This window comes from Euprymna scolopes, chromosome 15, assembly GCF_053919585.1.
Source record: "Euprymna scolopes isolate OS-2025 chromosome 15, ASM5391958v1, whole genome shotgun sequence".
Taxonomy (NCBI): domain Eukaryota; kingdom Metazoa; phylum Mollusca; class Cephalopoda; order Sepiida; family Sepiolidae; genus Euprymna; species Euprymna scolopes.
The window spans coordinates 8,375,229-8,392,728 of record NC_136496.1 but is presented as its reverse complement, the minus strand read 5'-3'; the positions used below and the strand labels follow the sequence as shown (position 1 = coordinate 8,392,728).

Sequence of the window (17,500 nt, the reverse complement as noted above, 5' to 3'; positions counted from 1 at the left end):
GTTTCTGATGAGCCGTTCCGCTTAAGTTAACAAATTTACCGAACTTCCATTACTATCGATTACTATAGTGTCCTTGTGACTACTCTACACTCTTTAACCCTTATCCTTGAGTGGCCTATCGGCCTTGATAAGTGGTGACGCCCATGTAAATATATATATATATATATATATATATATATATATATATATATAAAGAGAGAGAGATTGAATAAACTGAAAACATAAAGATGTAAATTGTGTGCCTGGGTATATTGAGCTTCGATTGAAGACTATTCAGAGTGCGTAGCCAAAATATATTTACATACAAAAACTTTTATTACACAAAGACACACATACCTGCCTTGAAAAACTACAAACTCAACTTCTCAATCTAATGGGACAGTGATTTTTTGTTCTTTACTGTGCCTACATCACTTAAAAGATGCCTCTAATATTTTCACTTCAATCATTGCTTCTGCGCTTCTTTTCTAACTTGTACAGACTGCTTATCACAACTCCATACATAGAGTCTATACTAAATAGCGGAGATAACCTAACCCACGTCCCTTTTTAGGTATACGTTATGAAAAGCGACGGACCAAACCAAACTAATTAAGTTTTACAAGGTTATTTGGAAAAGGTTAGAATCGAACCCAGTGGGCAAGTGTTAAAAGATTACAGATATTTAATCGTGGGAAGTTAGAACTATTGCCATCTTTCTCGCAAATAACTAAAATTTATTTATGTCAGAGATAGAGCGATGGATATTTAATTTAGGAACGCAGTCGATTGGCCATTCTTTTAGAAATAACTGGATATTAAATATGTCAGTTAAAAGAACGGACAATACGATTTGAGAAATAATGATTAACAAGTCGGTTAGATTTTCAGATAAATAAGTTACAGATGCAACAATTAAAATTGGGAATTCTTTGTTTGCTAAAAATCTGTTTTGGACATATATAGGCAAAATCCACGTGAATAAATTTCACGTTACGAAACCACGCCTCTGACATTATCAATAAAGGATATTTCCAATATATTGAGACAGGGTTCAAAGTTCGAAAGTCAGTTAGCAGACGAAAGTCGGGCAGCGACTTAGTGCGAGCCGATCCCCTATTGGAGACCAGAGGGGGAAAGAGGAGACCATGTAGTCGTAAAAGCTTGAATCCCTGACTATCATCAATCATCCAGCTGGTATGAATAAAGAATCATCTATATTTGTAAACTGTTCGTCGTCGTCAAGTAAATGTGTTTTGTCATCATCTTGTAAACGAACACCATGATCAATAATGACTCTCCCTTCGATCTATGTTAAGAAGAACTGTTGCATAAATGTCTCAGCTCCGTATTATAATATGATAAAATAATTGTAATCAGTCGTCATAATGCAAACAGTATATAAATGACATCATCATCCTTGTTCTGAGTCCCTGATATAAGTGTTACCAATATTACATTACACAACAGCATGGAATCTGTTGGCTCAGTATGTTATATTATCTACGAAATTCATGTATGAGCGTGACACTTGTGACGTAAAGAAAATAGTTTTTTTTGACATAACAGAAACATTTCTATGAAAGTATATTAAAATGAAAAATCACGGACGGGTCACTCAAACATGTAAAAAAAAATCCTCCCTATTCGTGTAAAGTTACCTATTTTCCGAATACTCGCTCAAAAATCGAAAATCAAACATGATTTTCCTACGAATCGAAAGCCGACGAAAGTCATTTTGAAGTAAAAACGCACATGAACCTGCCGATGAGAAATATAAGAATGAAAAGCCCATATTGGAATCCTTCAACCAAGTTATAGAAATTTAAAATGAAATTAAAAAATAACAGAATTAATAAAACCTGGAGCAAAAAAAGAAAACCTAAATAAATAAAATAAAATAAATTAAAACTAATATTGAAACAGATTAGTAAATCACCGTATATACAAATTCACCGTTCTCACACAGCTATTTTGTATCTAGATATGTAAACAAAAAATAAAAAAGAAGGAAGGAAAGAAGGAAGGAAAAGTGACAGATAGAGATCTGTAGTAGTAGTAGTAGTAGTAGTAGTAGTAGTAGTAGTAGTAGTCTTGGCTTTACTACAATTGTTATTATGTTTGTCAACGGGTTAAAGTTGTTTAGTTTTAAGAAAAAAGCGACAGTATAGTTGTAATAAAAAATAGTTGAAGAACACCCACACTCTTCCCATGTTAAATAATAATTTCGAAATAATAACGTTAATATTTCGGTGCGCAGGTCAAAATCTGCAAGAGAAGAGATTTGTGTTTATTTGTTTACGTTGTTATCGGTTAATGTTTATGTGCGCATGCGCAACCGGATGTCGTAAACCGGAAAGTGGGTTACATCAGTCGTTACAAGGTCATTTGAGTTTTATAAATATATATATATATATATACATATATATATATATATATATATATATATATATAAAAGAGAATGTAATGAGAAGAGTGAAATATGATATGTTTCCGAAACTGTGTTAAAACCTTTGCGTAAGTGCCTCTATATATACATAGTCTCTAGAAGAGTACACTTCGTCAGAACAGCGGGTTGATTGGTATAAACCATAACAGTGTTAAGATTTTCCCTTTTCGGAATTCATCGTTATTCAGTGTATGATTTTTCGTTTTTCGTTTAATGCCCTCGGAACTTTCAACGTATCAAATACACTAATTAATAAAAAAAAGTGTCCGAACGAGTCAACAGTGTTATGGAATATGACAGATGACGTAACAATATAATAATATTATTTTCAAATTAGATATTCCCACTTTCTGTAAAATTTGACAAAATTTAATTTAGGAGAGAAATTTGTTGACCGCCCGGCGTTTCCCGGTCGTAATATACACTTAAATATAACATTTTAATTAATGCAGATTTCGTATTTTTGTTTTTATGGAGACATTTTCTATAATGACCAATATAGAGTAGTTATTTTAAAAAATCTTACAAATATATTAGATGTCATCAGCAAGAATCGAAATAAAAACATTTAGCGCTCTAGCGTTATTGGCTACCTCTGAGCCAAGAGCAGTTAGATTTTTAAAAAAAAATCATTAATTAACACAGTTTAACGTATAAATGTATTCCAGCGCATGATTAGAGGGACCAAAGTCGACTTACACCTGTTCCAATTCTTCAATTTTGATCCGTTAGCAGCTATTTTTACCAGCTAAATCCAAATCAAATTTGTTTTACGAGCCCGAATCCTCTATATATCAAGTTTTAAGTATGTAGACCAATAAATGGCTGAGTAGTTAGGTAGAGACCGCTCCGCACACACATATACACATAGACGGTCATAAAACCAAGGTCAATTTAAAGGACACTTCTTTTGGTTAAAAATGTTTAAAAATGTAATATTGTTTATCAGAATATTAAAACTAACATTATTATTACTAATAATAACAATGGTTATAATAACATTAATATCATAACATATTATTGCGTTTGTTATAACTGGAAATTGTATTCCGTGTTGTTTTTATATTCTAAATGTATTTTAGTGGTATTTAAAGAAATTAATTAGTGTGTGAGAAAAAGAGAGTGATAAATGTTTTAGTGTCTGATACATGACCATTTATGATGTCAGAAATGTGTTGGTGTTTTTTTATGTTTAATCTTGTTTGCTTATCTACTTTCATTCTACCTTTTTTATATTTTCTGTTGTGTTATTTCTAGTTTTATTTCATTTTTATTTTATGGAATCAATCTTTGTTTATTTTAAGATTTTGTTTTCATTTCTCTTATTTCATCACTGTTTGTGTTTTGTGTAACAATTTTTTTTTTGTTTCTCATTTAGTATATTTCTACGTTTTTCCCCTTTTTCTTGTTTTATTCTTTATTCTCTCTTCCTTTGAAATTGGTTTTAGTTTATTATTCATTCTACTCAACTTGCTTAGCCATATTTTTTAATTCGTAACAATTTTTTCTTACTTTATTGTTTCAAGTTATTTTTCTAAATTTATTTTTCGTTAATTTTCTTTCTGTTTTTTGCTAATCTTTCTTTTTTCTTATTTATTTCTTTTTTTCTTACTTTTCTCTTCCTTATTTTTTCGCCAATCCCTCCTTCCTCCTCTCCTTTTACCTCTTTAGTTTCTTACTTAATTCATCCATTATTAATTGTAACATCATCATTATTATATTTTCTTCATTATTTCTATAATTTATTGCTCTTTTCCTTTTCCCCTTTTTTCATTTTTTTATTTTTCATTTTTCTATTTTTCATTTATCTGTTTTCCATTTTTCTATTTTTCATTTTCCTTTTTCTATTTTCTTCATTTTCTTTTTTCTTTTTTTCTTTGTTTCTTTTTTCTATTTTTATCCCTGTTTTTCTTTTTCTATTTATCATTTTTTTATTTTTCATATTTCTATTTCTTTCTTCTTTTTTCTATTTTTCTTTTTTTTCTTTTTTCTATTTTTTCATTCCTGTTTTTTTTTCTCCTTTTTTCATTTTTCTATTCATTTTCTATTTCTTTTGTCTTTTTTCATTTTTTATTTTTCATTTTTCTATTTTTCATTTATCTGTTTTCCATTTTTCTATTTTTCATTTTCCTTTTTCTATTTTCTTCATTTTCTTTTTTCTTTTTTTCTTTGTTTCTTTTTTCTATTTTTTTATCCCTGTTTTTCTTTTTCTATTTATCATTTTTTTATTTTTCATTTTTCTATTTCTTTCTTCTTTTTTCTATTTTTTCTTTTTTTTCTTTTTTCTATTTTTTTATTCCCGTTTTTTTTTCTCCTTTTTTCATTTTTCTATTCATTTTTCTATTTCTTTTGTCTTTTTTCTATATTTTCTTTTTTTCATTCTTATTTTCTTTCTTTTTTTCTTTTTTCTATTTTTTATTCCTGTTTTTCTTTTCCCCATTTTTTTTCATTTTTCTATTTCTTTCTTTTTTGTTTTCGGCTTATCATTAATTATCTATTTTCTCTTTCTTAAATTTGTTTTGCATATTATCCGTGTATTTGTTTTATTTTTTTTCTATCATTATTTTATTGTCTCCTTTTTTATTCATCTCTATTCGCAAATCCTTTTTCTTACATTTTTATTTTTTGTTTCTTTTCTTTCTTTGTATTCTCTTCTCTTTTCCTCTGTTTGTTTGTTTTCACCTTTCGTTTTCTTTAAGATGTCTTTCGTTTTCTATCTAATCGTTTCCTCTTCATCCTTTTTCTTGTCCTTGTCTCAGTTTCCCGGGATATGTAGTGGCGACTCCCTAGTCGTTCTACCCTCTACGAAATCCATGACATCCAATTCCAGCAGAAACGACGCATGCGAAGAAAACGAAAGAAAAAAAATAAGAGACGAATAAGCGTCATCATTCCAATGGTTAATTTCTTTCTTTTTTCTTTCCCTCTAACCACATATTATTTTTCCCCTTCACTTAATATTCACACCGTCACCGTTTGCAATTGCTCTCTCACACAGACATACAAACGAGAAGACATAGCGTATACACTAAAACAATAATGCTCCCATTATATTTCTCATTTATTTGCGTTTGCGTTTGATCTGCGGATAGCGTTTTATTTTCTGTTTTATCCTTGGGCAGAAAACTATCGGCAAAATTCCACCTTAATTATATGACGGTTAATTAGCTTTCATTTTCATTTCCAAATGTCAGAATCACTTTGTACACTGACAAAATCCAGTTTAAAGTTTCGGCATATTTTCACTTTGTTTTTTCTTGAGTTTTTTTTTTTTTACTTTAAACTTCGCACAAACCAAGGATTTATATTGTAGACTAGGTATATATATATTTTTTAAAAATCTTTTCATGCAATGTTTATAAGCTAAGCTTGCGTGTTATATCGACACGAAAGCAAATATAACGAACGAATTATATGATTCCAAGGATCTCAATGTTTAACTTGCTTCGTTTTTATTCTCATTATTATTTTTTCCTGGTCCCTTTTACTTTATAAGTCGCACAAAATACCTACTTTTTAGTTGAATATTCGCACAGACAAATACACGGAAAGAGAGAGACGCCAGACTACGAAATATAAACTTCCATTAGATTTCTCATAAAATGTTGTGTGTGATATTTGCACAGGGCTTGTTTTTGATTTTATCATCGTGCAAACGTCCTAAAAGACTGACAACAATAGACATCACTAATCTATAAATATAAAAGCGAAAATGTATGTATGTATGTATGTATGTGTGTTCGCTTTTTCTGTATGTCTACAAAAGGTTTCTTTCAGAGAAGCGGTCGGTCGGTTCACAACTTTTTAAAACTTTTTATATCACATATAAATCGTAATATCTCACAGTTAACAACGAGGCCGGCTGTCTATTTAATTTGTTCGATTTCGGGAAGATAAATATTCAATTCGCCGCATGTGGGTTAGTCTTTTTCCTATAACATCTTGGGGTGGCTGAAAAGCTTTCAGCAGTAAATGAATACTATCCCGCTGTCAAACTTGACCTCATTAACTCATTACAACGGGCACCTGCTAAATCCAACTAATTAAATAAATTCAAACGTGTTTACGTTAGCATCTCGCGGTGGGGCAATGGTTAACATCGCATTTTTTTTTTCACACTTTAATTTACAACTTTGCCTCAACGGTTCGGGTTCGATCCTCATACTTACTTTTTTTAACCCCCCCAAACACCCGGTCAACGCCGGGTACCCCTCACTAGTCTTATATAAGTAAAGACTGTATGTACATTGGCCAGTCACGTGTTTTGATGTAGGAAACTACTAAATTATAAATTATTATAAAATGGAAAATGGAAAATATTGCATAATTATTTAATAATAAATTTGCTACAAAATAAATTTGGTTCCATAAACGAAAATCGAAATCACAACCTTGAGATTATAGGTCTGAGGTTCTATCAACAAAACTTTGTGGACTTGCTGTAGCAACATAGTTATAACTGTAATAAATGATGTTATAATTCATTCTAGTATGTAAGAAATGTTAAAATATTGAATTAATTTTAGCATATCAAAAACTATAATTCGAAATATAGTAAACGCGGGGAAATAATTATTTTGATATTTTTTATCGAAACATTGTGTAATATAATGCTTGTGAGCACGTGTGGAAATATCAGAAGCAGCGACGCATGGCTGGCTTGCAACAGCAGTAACCGAAAATAGAGCATATGCAAATCAGAAAATGTGCGCGAGAAGAAAAGGGAGAAAAGGAGAAAAATACATTGCGTGGTCAGTCGAGGATATTGGACGTCTAAGGCCGAGGGCGAGATTGGGCCGGCTGTGGCCGGCATGCGGTCGAAGGCTGGGTAACTATGTGTCAGACTAGATGGACATGTGGCAGCGAGAGACTTTTTTAAGTGATGTCCAGATGGGAAAGTATCTATAATAAAAGTATTTGTTAAAATGAAAAAAAAAATGCCCATCCGGATGTTTATGTATTTATTTATTTTGTTTGTTTGTTTGTTTGTAACTGCAACGTTACAATTGAAAAGACAGACAGTAAAAAAATAGGGAAAAGTGAGACAGACTGACTGAGGTCGACATTATTATATTATACACGAAGGACGTTCTGAAATAATGCCTCCTAATTTTTATTCCACACAAATACATCGGAGGGGATTGCAAATTACCTTTTTGATGATGAGTGAACTTATGAATTAAAGACTTGAAAGTTTGAACTCTCTTGCAGATATTGACGGTGTGAGATTCTAAAAACCCTGTCATTGACGTTCGTCTGAGGCAGACATGCATCATTGTATTCCTCCATACAGAACAAAATCGAGCCGATCAACATTTATCAACGCCTGTTGAACGTTTATGACGCACGTGCAGTTGATGCTAGCACAGTTAGGAGATGAGTCCGTCGATTTCAGTTTTGAAACAGAGATATGAGTGACAAAGCGAGTTTCAGGAAAAATAAATTCCGGAATACAAAAGGTTTCTCGTTTTAATAATACTACTCACGTCTTTGTAGCTCTTCAACGTTTTCATTTTTCAGTTAAAAAAAATATAGTAAGCCTTCATTTTAGAATAGCCCACGTGATATTCTTGTAATTTTTTCTTTCGTTCGGTAAATGCGTAAAGAAAAAAAACAACGCTATGAAATATTTGAAAGTTAAAATGGCAGTGTTAATGTATCTTTATGGATATTCCTTATAAATTTGTTTATTTTTTCAAAATGTACATTACGAAAAATGCTGTGTAATATTAGCACAGCATATTTCAAAATGTATGCCAAAAACTGAGAGAGGAGAATTTTTTTTAATTCAATTTTCACCCCAAACAAGGCAGAGTGCAACTTTGAAGTAGGAGGCTACTATCGGGGACATAAATTACATGCATATTATGAAGGGAGATGAGCAGCAAGATGTCTGTTCACATTACACTTAAACTTCTGCATGTCAGTACAGTTGGGAAAGCAGAATCCTGGAAGGGAGTTCTAAAGTTTAACAGTTCTGGGGAAGAAACTATTGGAGGAGTATGCTTTCTTACACCTAGGGATCTCTACTGTGAAGGGGTGGGATTTAGCTGTTTGTCGGGTTTGTCAGGGAGGTACAAGTAGTTCGTCAGAGCTTTTCTCATTAAAGTACTTGTAGAACAAGCAGTGGGATGCAACATTTTGTCGGTGGGACAGAGGCTGAAGCCTAGATAACAGTTGGCGATTCTTTTTTAACCCTGTCCAGGAGTGAGAGACAAGCAGCAGATGCACCATCCCAAATGTGACAACAGTACTCCATACATGGGCGAACGGTAGCCTTATAGAGATACAGGATACTTTCAGGCCTAAGTTGTTTTCTAGCTCGTTAGAGAGAGCCTACCTTCTTCGCAGCAGTCTTGTCAATGTTCTCGATATATCTATTCCAGTTCACGTTCCCTGTAAACGTTAAGATCTTGATAGATAATAAAAAAAAACAATCTTAGGCAACGCCGGGTCGGGTCAGATCATCGTTTGAAAAAGAAGTTATTGTTTATTAGATATGTAAAGGTCGAGTAGGCCACTGAAATCTCTCACAAAAGCCTTGAGATAAAATATAAATACTCCCATATTTATATTTTTGTGTATTGATATTCATATTAAAAAACTCTTTTACCTATTTATTTCAAAAGAAAATACAACTTTGTTATATATGGCTCGTGGAATTGCTTTCAGCTGGCAAAGATCTAGCTAATTAGCATATTCTTTTAAACATTCATTTTTATTAATTCCTTATTAGTTTTTTTTCGGTTTGCTCATGGGATGATCATCTTTAGTTAACTATTACGTGTAATTATATTCATGCAGATATTCTATATGATTTACACTGGCGTTATAGTTTCGAAAAAAGCTGATAGTAAACACAAACCTTTTTCTATATATATTATGTATGCGTATATATATTTGTTTAAAAAAAACTTGCTAAGTTTTTTGTCTACAGACATGAAACTTAATATATAGGGTATCCAATCCCATGCGAAACTATATATTTGTGTTTTAACAGGGTAAAATCTGGGCAAACGTGTAAAAATAAAAGAAATGGAATTTTCCACGTGAAGGTCGAACGACAGCATTTCGAATATGCATGCGTAACGTAATAGTTATTGGTTCATTTTTATTTTTTAGCCTTGCAACAAACATGTCTTCATAGCTCAGGCATTAAGGTAAAAATAAATCATAAGCTAAACGTTTTGGTTTCGATTCTCGGCTGTGCCTTGCTTTGAGACAGCTTTGTTTCCGAAATATTTAAATCTATCAAGTGTTGGTCTATTTAAAAAAAAGTTGAATGATAGGCAGATAAGTAGACCGAGTTAAACATGTGCGGTAACAATGAAGCAGCAGTAATGGATACACAGGGCTCTCATCAGACGAAATTATAGCACGTTTAAAACAGAACTCGATTGAAAGCGAATCGAAGTGCATGGATAAAAGTGAGTTCTTTAAAAAAAAACTGTTCGCGCTTTGCATTGCTGCGTCTCGGCTAGGATTAAATGAATTATATATATAAAAAAAAAGATTTCTGTATTTATTGAGGGTAACGACGACTTTAGCTTTTTCGCACAGCCCGGCAATCAGAACACGTGTATTTCATCTTTAAAGCGTTATCATCACAATTAAAATGAAAATCGCGATTTTTACGAAAGATAGACTTCGACAGAGAAACGAGGAAAAATTATATTTTTGTATACACCATGAAATAAACACATTGTGATGCAAGGAAACGCCGTGCATAGAACCGTAAGTAATGATCACAATTATTTCTGTAATTCAAGCATACTTGGTACAAGGGAACTTCATTCAATGCATTAGTTGTTTATCAAGTTTAACTCCTGTTGTGTGTTATCTTTTAGTTCGCTGCTGTTTGGATACAAACTCTGTTCATGTAATATACGTTTAGTATTAAGTACAGGGAGAAAAGAGGAAAGGTGAGTTCATCTTATGAGAAGGAACCAGAGACTGGAGCTTAGACGAGCATATTTAATTGAAATGAGGAAGACTTACAACGAATTTCTGTGACACGTTGTAAATAACAGGAATGATCACCCCCATTAAGTTTCCAAGTTTATAAAAGCAGGAAAGCGGGTTCTCAGAAGCGCTTGCCGAGAAATAACACCAATACTTCATAATTCCCCTTTCCTTATTTTATTCTTTCATCCTTTCATTCCATGTGCTATGTTTTTCACAAAAAGGGGACAATTACCATTTTCTGAACCAGAAACTATCCATTTGGCATTTATCGTTAGGTAGTAGTATATTTGTACCTCCTTAAATCAAATGGATTCATGCTTTGTCTGGGGTGATTTCCGTATATCTTTTACTCTTATATAGATAGAGAATTGCATCTGTAAATTAGGAATTCACGTGACTATATGTTCGAATTTACTTTATCTGAGATCAAAAATTATAAGTTTTATAGTATTAGTTTTTGTAACCGATATACATAAACTTTCTTTGGTCTATTGCCTTTATCAACATTATATATCATTTAATTGCACTATATTATGCAGCGATTAATGGATCCAACGATTTCAACAATAGATCGGATATTAGTTTTCTATTTTTGATTTGAGATAAAAGTAACAGCGTATCAAAACAATAGGCTTCCATTGGTGATGTAAATACTCTTCGAAGTGCTGTCGTAAATACTTCTCTCATCTGCATATACAGGGTGACCCCAAAAAATGGGCCCCAACTCTAATTAGGCCCCGTTTAGTAGTGTTTTGTCTGAATGAAATGAAAATTTGATCATAGTTTAGTTTATTATATTCAAAACATCACATCAAAACAATAGGGTCTTTGGCCTTTTTTTCTCCATTCTACAGCATATGTTCTAGATGGCCTCCATTTAGCTTTTGTTTTTTGGGGTCACCCTGTATATCAACGGGTGATGAGAATGAAGATCGAGAGTATTGCTGCGCCTATAATGCATACACATTCGAAATAAAAAATCAGCATGAATGAACTTCAGGCAATGATTGACTTGTCTACCAGGTTTAAGTCCTTATGTTTTATTTCGTTGCCGTTCTACGCATGCGTATGTAAAAACTCTGTGCAATATCCGCTTTGTATTAAGTACACCGGAGAAGAGAGGAAAGACGAGTTCCTGCTTTTAAGAGGTTGGAGATCAGTCTTATTTATATTATTTATATCACGAACATCTCCATGAAATCTGTCCAGAATAGCTTACTATACCAACGTAAACACCTTCTACAAACTTGACCAGCAGCAAAATCTCACTTCTTCATTGCAAAGATCTCTAAATACTTGAATAATATCTATTCTAATTGATTTCCCCGAGTCGCTTACCTATGGAATTCTCTCCCATGTGCAGAAAATTAAATGTAATATATATATATATATATATATATATATATATATATATATATATATATATATATATATATATATTAAATGCTGGCCAGCTCTCTATGCTGATTGTTCACCTGAAACCCGAATCTATCCATCGTAACCTTTGCTGAATTATTGAAAAAATGCCTCCTGGAAAAATTAAAACAGAGGAGCAAAGTACGTGTTATAAATCACTGTTACCAATAATTTCTATATTAAGATTAATGTCAATCAAAATTTTTCTTTTTCTTTTCTTTATATTGTTTTATATTGTAGATATGATATATATTATATTTTGTATTGTATTCATGTTATATATTATTATATTGTAATATTATACATATATCATATATATTATATGGTTTTAAAAAGGAATTTGTTCTATGTAAAATGCATCTACAAAAGAGATATCAAGACAAGTGGATTATATAATTGTTGCAGTTATCCAATATATAAACTAAACATTAAGTATCTATGTAAACATTGATAGTGATATTAACCTTGCTTGTATAACCTGGGTGTTCCAAACATGGTTAGTCCAATAGAGTGTATATACACCCGAATAAAAAAATGTATACAGCATTATTATTTTGCAAAATATAGTTATCCTGCTGGTTCAAGATACAGTGGCGCCAATTTTTTTGTCATTGTTTAAAAAAAAATGCAAATTTAAACTAAATCCAATGTAACTGTTTTAACTACCTATACTTCATTTCATTCGCATATTTTTCCGCTAAACTTTTACCTGTTCATATTTGTCTTTTAATTGAAGTACCCTAGTGTTCACGTCAATTTAAAAAGTTAACTCTAAACCAAGAAAGCAAAAAGAAAGTCCGCACAATGGAAAATTGTTATTTAAATGTAACTTTAGAAAACTAATGCAACACAAATACAACAGAAACACAATGACCTTGTTAATAGTTCATAGCATAACCTTCTGCAATTTAACAGCCTGCAATATTTTTGGCATCCCTTCAATTTGGCAATATCATATAATGATTAGGATGTAAGGACATCCGATTTCTCTCAAATTTTTGCCCAAAGTTTTTCCAGATTTGAAATTTTATCATTGTGTAGCTGTTGCTGGATTCAACACCATACGTTTTCGATAGGGCTGAGGTATGCAGATTATGCAGGCCAACGCAAACATAGAATATCATGCTCTTCATGGAACCTCTTGACATTGGTACCTGTGTGAATGGAAGAATTATCCTTCCTGAAGCTATGTTTTTCTGGCCTAAGTAGAGTTGAAAATGCCCAGTCAACGTATTAATGTACTTGGTCGAATTAATTCGACATTGCGAGCGAACTATAGGCCCTGGACCATTGACACTAATACCGAAACTGAACCTCCACCACCCTAAAGCGCTGAGAATGTGGACTTAGAATTAAATTTTCCGCCTTTTCTTTCGACGGACATACTGCCTATCATCACTGTCTTACCTATTGAACTTGATTTCATCGCTAATTTTTTTTTAGATCAATATGAAGAGTCATGATCTTCATTGCATCTGACATGTCCAGACCGCGCTTTCTATTCTTTGCAGAAATCATTAATTTGTGTCTTGTAACACATCCTCGCAAAGTAAATTCCTTCAATCTGTTTCTAACTGTTGAAAAAAGGCACTTTTTTAGCATGACTATACTGTTGTTAGAGTTAATGAGCCGTTTACAATCTGTTTCTGAGGTTGCGGATCTTGATAACATTGTCCTCCCTATAAAAAGTAACTCTAGGACGACCAGATTTAGAAGCATCACGAACACTGCGGGTGTTTTGGTGATTTAGCACAATAATTCATACCGTTTTCTTATCACATTACAATCTGACGCCGTTTTGATTTATGAGCTGCCGATCACTAAAGGAAAGTCGACGCATGTTACGTTTAATGAACAAGAACAAGAAAAATCACGATGAAAAATGTTTTGTTGCCTACAAGGTGAATATTTGAAGCTATTTTAGGCTCATTTGTTGCTGCGGAGTTTCTTTGGGGTTTTTTTTTGGGGGGGGGGTTCTCGGTTTGAAGTGATCTTTTTAAATTGACGGGAACACTAAGATACCTCTATTAAAAGTCAAACATGTACAAGTTAAATTATAGAAGAATAAAAGGCAAATTAAATGAGGTATAGGTTGATTGACATTGTCGGACTGACTTCCTCATCTTGGTTGTTAGAGTCACTACGTTTCGGCCGTTTTGCCCTCCGGCCTTCATCAGGTGTTTTGTATCGAACTGGGGAACCGTTTGTTAGGAGTCTCGAACCCAACCCTTTATTATTATTACGGAGGTACAGTGTTCGGACTCCAGTTAGACTCTAAGACACAGTTGCTGATTCTCTGTTTTGAATGTTACTTTTCACTGCCTTCGTTCATGATTGAACTCAGCACCTTTGGGTAACCGTAAACTTTGATACAACGTCTAGGACCACTCGGCCATATGTCACTAGGACTAGGTATAGGTTGTTTAAACCGTTACATTTACTTTATCTTAAATTTGTGTTTTACAAAAAGTTAATTTCTTTTTGGCGCCACCGTATATGTAGAGTCCCCTTTGACCAGTTTGGATCATTTGTATCTTGTTGGTATTAATATAAAATAATATAATAAAATTTATTATAAAACGAAGGAAAAACTAAGATATTACATTAACTAAGCTCATAGTTAAAAGACTGAAAGAGTAATAAATTGTAAATAAAATAATAATTCCAGCAAAACTTATGATAAATAAAAAAAGCAAAACATTAATTTCATATTAAATATTACAGATTATCCTAATGATACATAATATGCGCTTATATGTACAACTTTTCATTGCAACTGAAAAATTACAAAAATATATCAATCATATAAGCATACCTACGCCAGTCAGTTGATGTGGACTAGACACTCCGGAAGGACAAGGCGGCATCTACCTCCAAGGAAACTGAAATACAACTGCGCCATACCACGTGTGCTATACTCTCAATGAGTCAGGAAAGATAAGGAAGTAGGAAAAAAAAGTTGCAACTAGGAGTTATGAGCACTTAAGCAAAATTGGGGTGACAAAATACTCCAGAGAACTAACGCAGAGTTAACATACATGTATGATGTATAATATGTTAGTTGTATTAATAAAAAAACACATTTCTAATTGTAAATATTGGATTATTGTGGAAGCCTTGCTTCATACGCTGTTGTGATTTGTTTTCTATGCATTTCTGAGCTGAGGAGTTGTCATGGCGGGTATCGTTATAATAAAAAAATCTTATAAAAGGAAATAACGGCTATACGTCGAATCAAATGTACACAAGTCTTTGATAATAGAATGCGAATTTTGAACGTGTATTAATTCCTGAATAAGAGGTAAGAATTTACATAATAATTATAGTTCTATTGTTGAACTATCGGGCTATCTGAAAAATCGTTATGTGGTTTACTTATGCATTGAATACTATCTTAATTAGTGAGAATATACGGAGAGACTTGTATAAATTGTATGTACATACAGAGATGTATGTGCGTGTATATATATATATATATATATATATATATATATATATATATATATATATATATATATATATATATATTACTGTCCTTTTTGGTTGTTCTTGTTTAATGATATATATATATAATTTTCTTCCTTTCGCTCTATGCAATTCTTGGACAGATGTCTGGGTGAGTTATCTACCTTTTCTCAACAACATTCTTTAATACACTACCATAATCGTGTGAATTACCTGCTCTTGTTTATTTTTCTTTTAATTGTTTGACTTCTTTCATTTTAATGTTGTTCTCGCTTACACTCATAATAAAACGAAATTAATCAATATTTCCTATGACAACTGATTAATATTTCTCAAATAATGAGGACAAATTGCTGTTTTCTTGGTCGTAATCTATCCGTCATACATTTACCATTGTTTTCAATTCTTTTTTTCTTTGTTTTGTTGTTTTTGTTTGTTGTTTTTATTTTTCTTTAATTTAAAGTAATATTTATAGTTTTAGTTCTTTTCTGGTGAGATTTCCCGCGAAGCGAAATAACGGAAAAATCAATATAAAAGCAATCAGATATTTGATGTTGCAATTTATTAATTTTCACTAATATTAACACACAAAATATTAAACTATTATCCATATAATAAATTAAATGGAATATATATGTATATATATATATATATATATATATATATAAGACGTAAGTGTAGTTTGCTTGAAGCATTGTTGAATCTGTATATGAAAAGAGAATTTAAGTTCATGGGAGGTAAAACAATGCGGAAGTGTAACGGATAGACGCAAATTGGGGCACATAAGAATATGATAATAGAATAAGCTATACAGCTTCTACTTTCACTGCGTAACATATATAAATATGTTATATATATATATATAACATATATATATATATATGTTATATATATATATGTTATATATATATATATATATATATATATATATATATATATATATATATATATATATATGCGCGCATATATTGGCTAATAAAGGGGAAATTGAAAAAAAAAAAACTCTCGGGGGTTGCTTAGGATCCAAAGAGGGCGCCTGTGATTGATTATTTTTCATCCAATCACAGGGCACCCCATTAGTGACTCATTAATATTTCCAAAAGGTGTATACCCATTAGAAATTTGCATTTATCGTCTTTTAAAACCTCAATTTTTCTTTATATATATATATATATATATATATATATAGTAATTTATAAAATATATATGGCGATTAAGCTACACTGAATATTCTGCGTTTCATCCAACTATAGGATTCGTCAGGCTTATATATATATATATATATATATATATATATATATATATATATATATATATATATATATTATTTTTCAGTATGTGAGAAATTATATATAATAACTTCCACAGTCAAACAACGTCGCAGCCCACGAGAGCTATGACAGTAAAAGAACCGAGTTTCGCCTTCATTTAGGCTAACAGTAAGACACATCCGAACTATATATATTACGCAGAACATACATGTGATCAGTAAAAGTGGAAGCTGTATAGCTTATATATATATATATATATATATATATATATATATATATATATATATATATATATATAATTGGGCAGCATTCTTTAATTACAGTACAGTTAATACAGGTCTATTTAGTCTACCATATTTTAAAAAATTGACAAAAAAATATGCAGAGCTTAGCGATGATATTTAACCATATATATATATATAACCTGCGTCAATCGTTTTATTGCATATTACTTAAATATCAATATTTCACTAAATATACATTACACAAAAATGAAAATAGTATCATCAAATAACTGTTTCAAGGTTAGTAATTTCCCAAAATTGTATTCAAATCCATGCGGTATTCACGAATTTATGACATTTTATTTATCATCAAGTAATGTATACTGCCCATCGCTTTATTGCAGGGGCAATTAACGGTTATCGAAAAAGAAAGGATTGTTGCTGGATTCGTAAGAAGAATTGTTCATCAAAGATTTAGCTATGGATCTGGAAAGGCATCCCTGCACCTTGGCTTCATTCTTGAACAACCCCAAAGCCAAATCTAGAAAGAATAAGGCACCAGGAGAAACCTTTCACATCGTGATAAAAGGAAAATTCGTAGGGAAGTTAACCGAAACCCAAACAGCACCCGTGCTTCCATTTTTGCAAGGCCTAGAATCGCTCCAAGATCCAGACAGGCCCGATGTAATGTGTTAAATGAGATGACAAGGAACATCAAAACTATTCCAAGA

The 17,500-nt window shown here is 31.8% G+C and overlaps 1 protein-coding gene across 2 annotated transcripts in view; it reads left to right on the top strand.

Annotated features, from left to right (window-relative positions):
* LOC145293719 (universal stress protein in QAH/OAS sulfhydrylase 3'region-like) overlaps positions 1 to 17,500 on the top strand; it is a 296,557-nt gene that overhangs the window by 235,942 nt on the left and 43,115 nt on the right. Inside the window, exon 5 of one of the 2 annotated variants that reach the window (XM_080140161.1) lies at positions 5,188 to 5,327. The exons of the other annotated variant lie outside the window; for it this stretch is intronic. Within the exon in view, the coding sequence (XP_079996287.1) occupies positions 5,188 to 5,218 (31 nt within the window). The 3' untranslated portion in view covers positions 5,219 to 5,327. Of the gene's footprint in view, positions 1 to 5,187; positions 5,328 to 17,500 lie in introns of those variants that run through there. 2 annotated transcript variants of the gene reach the window in all.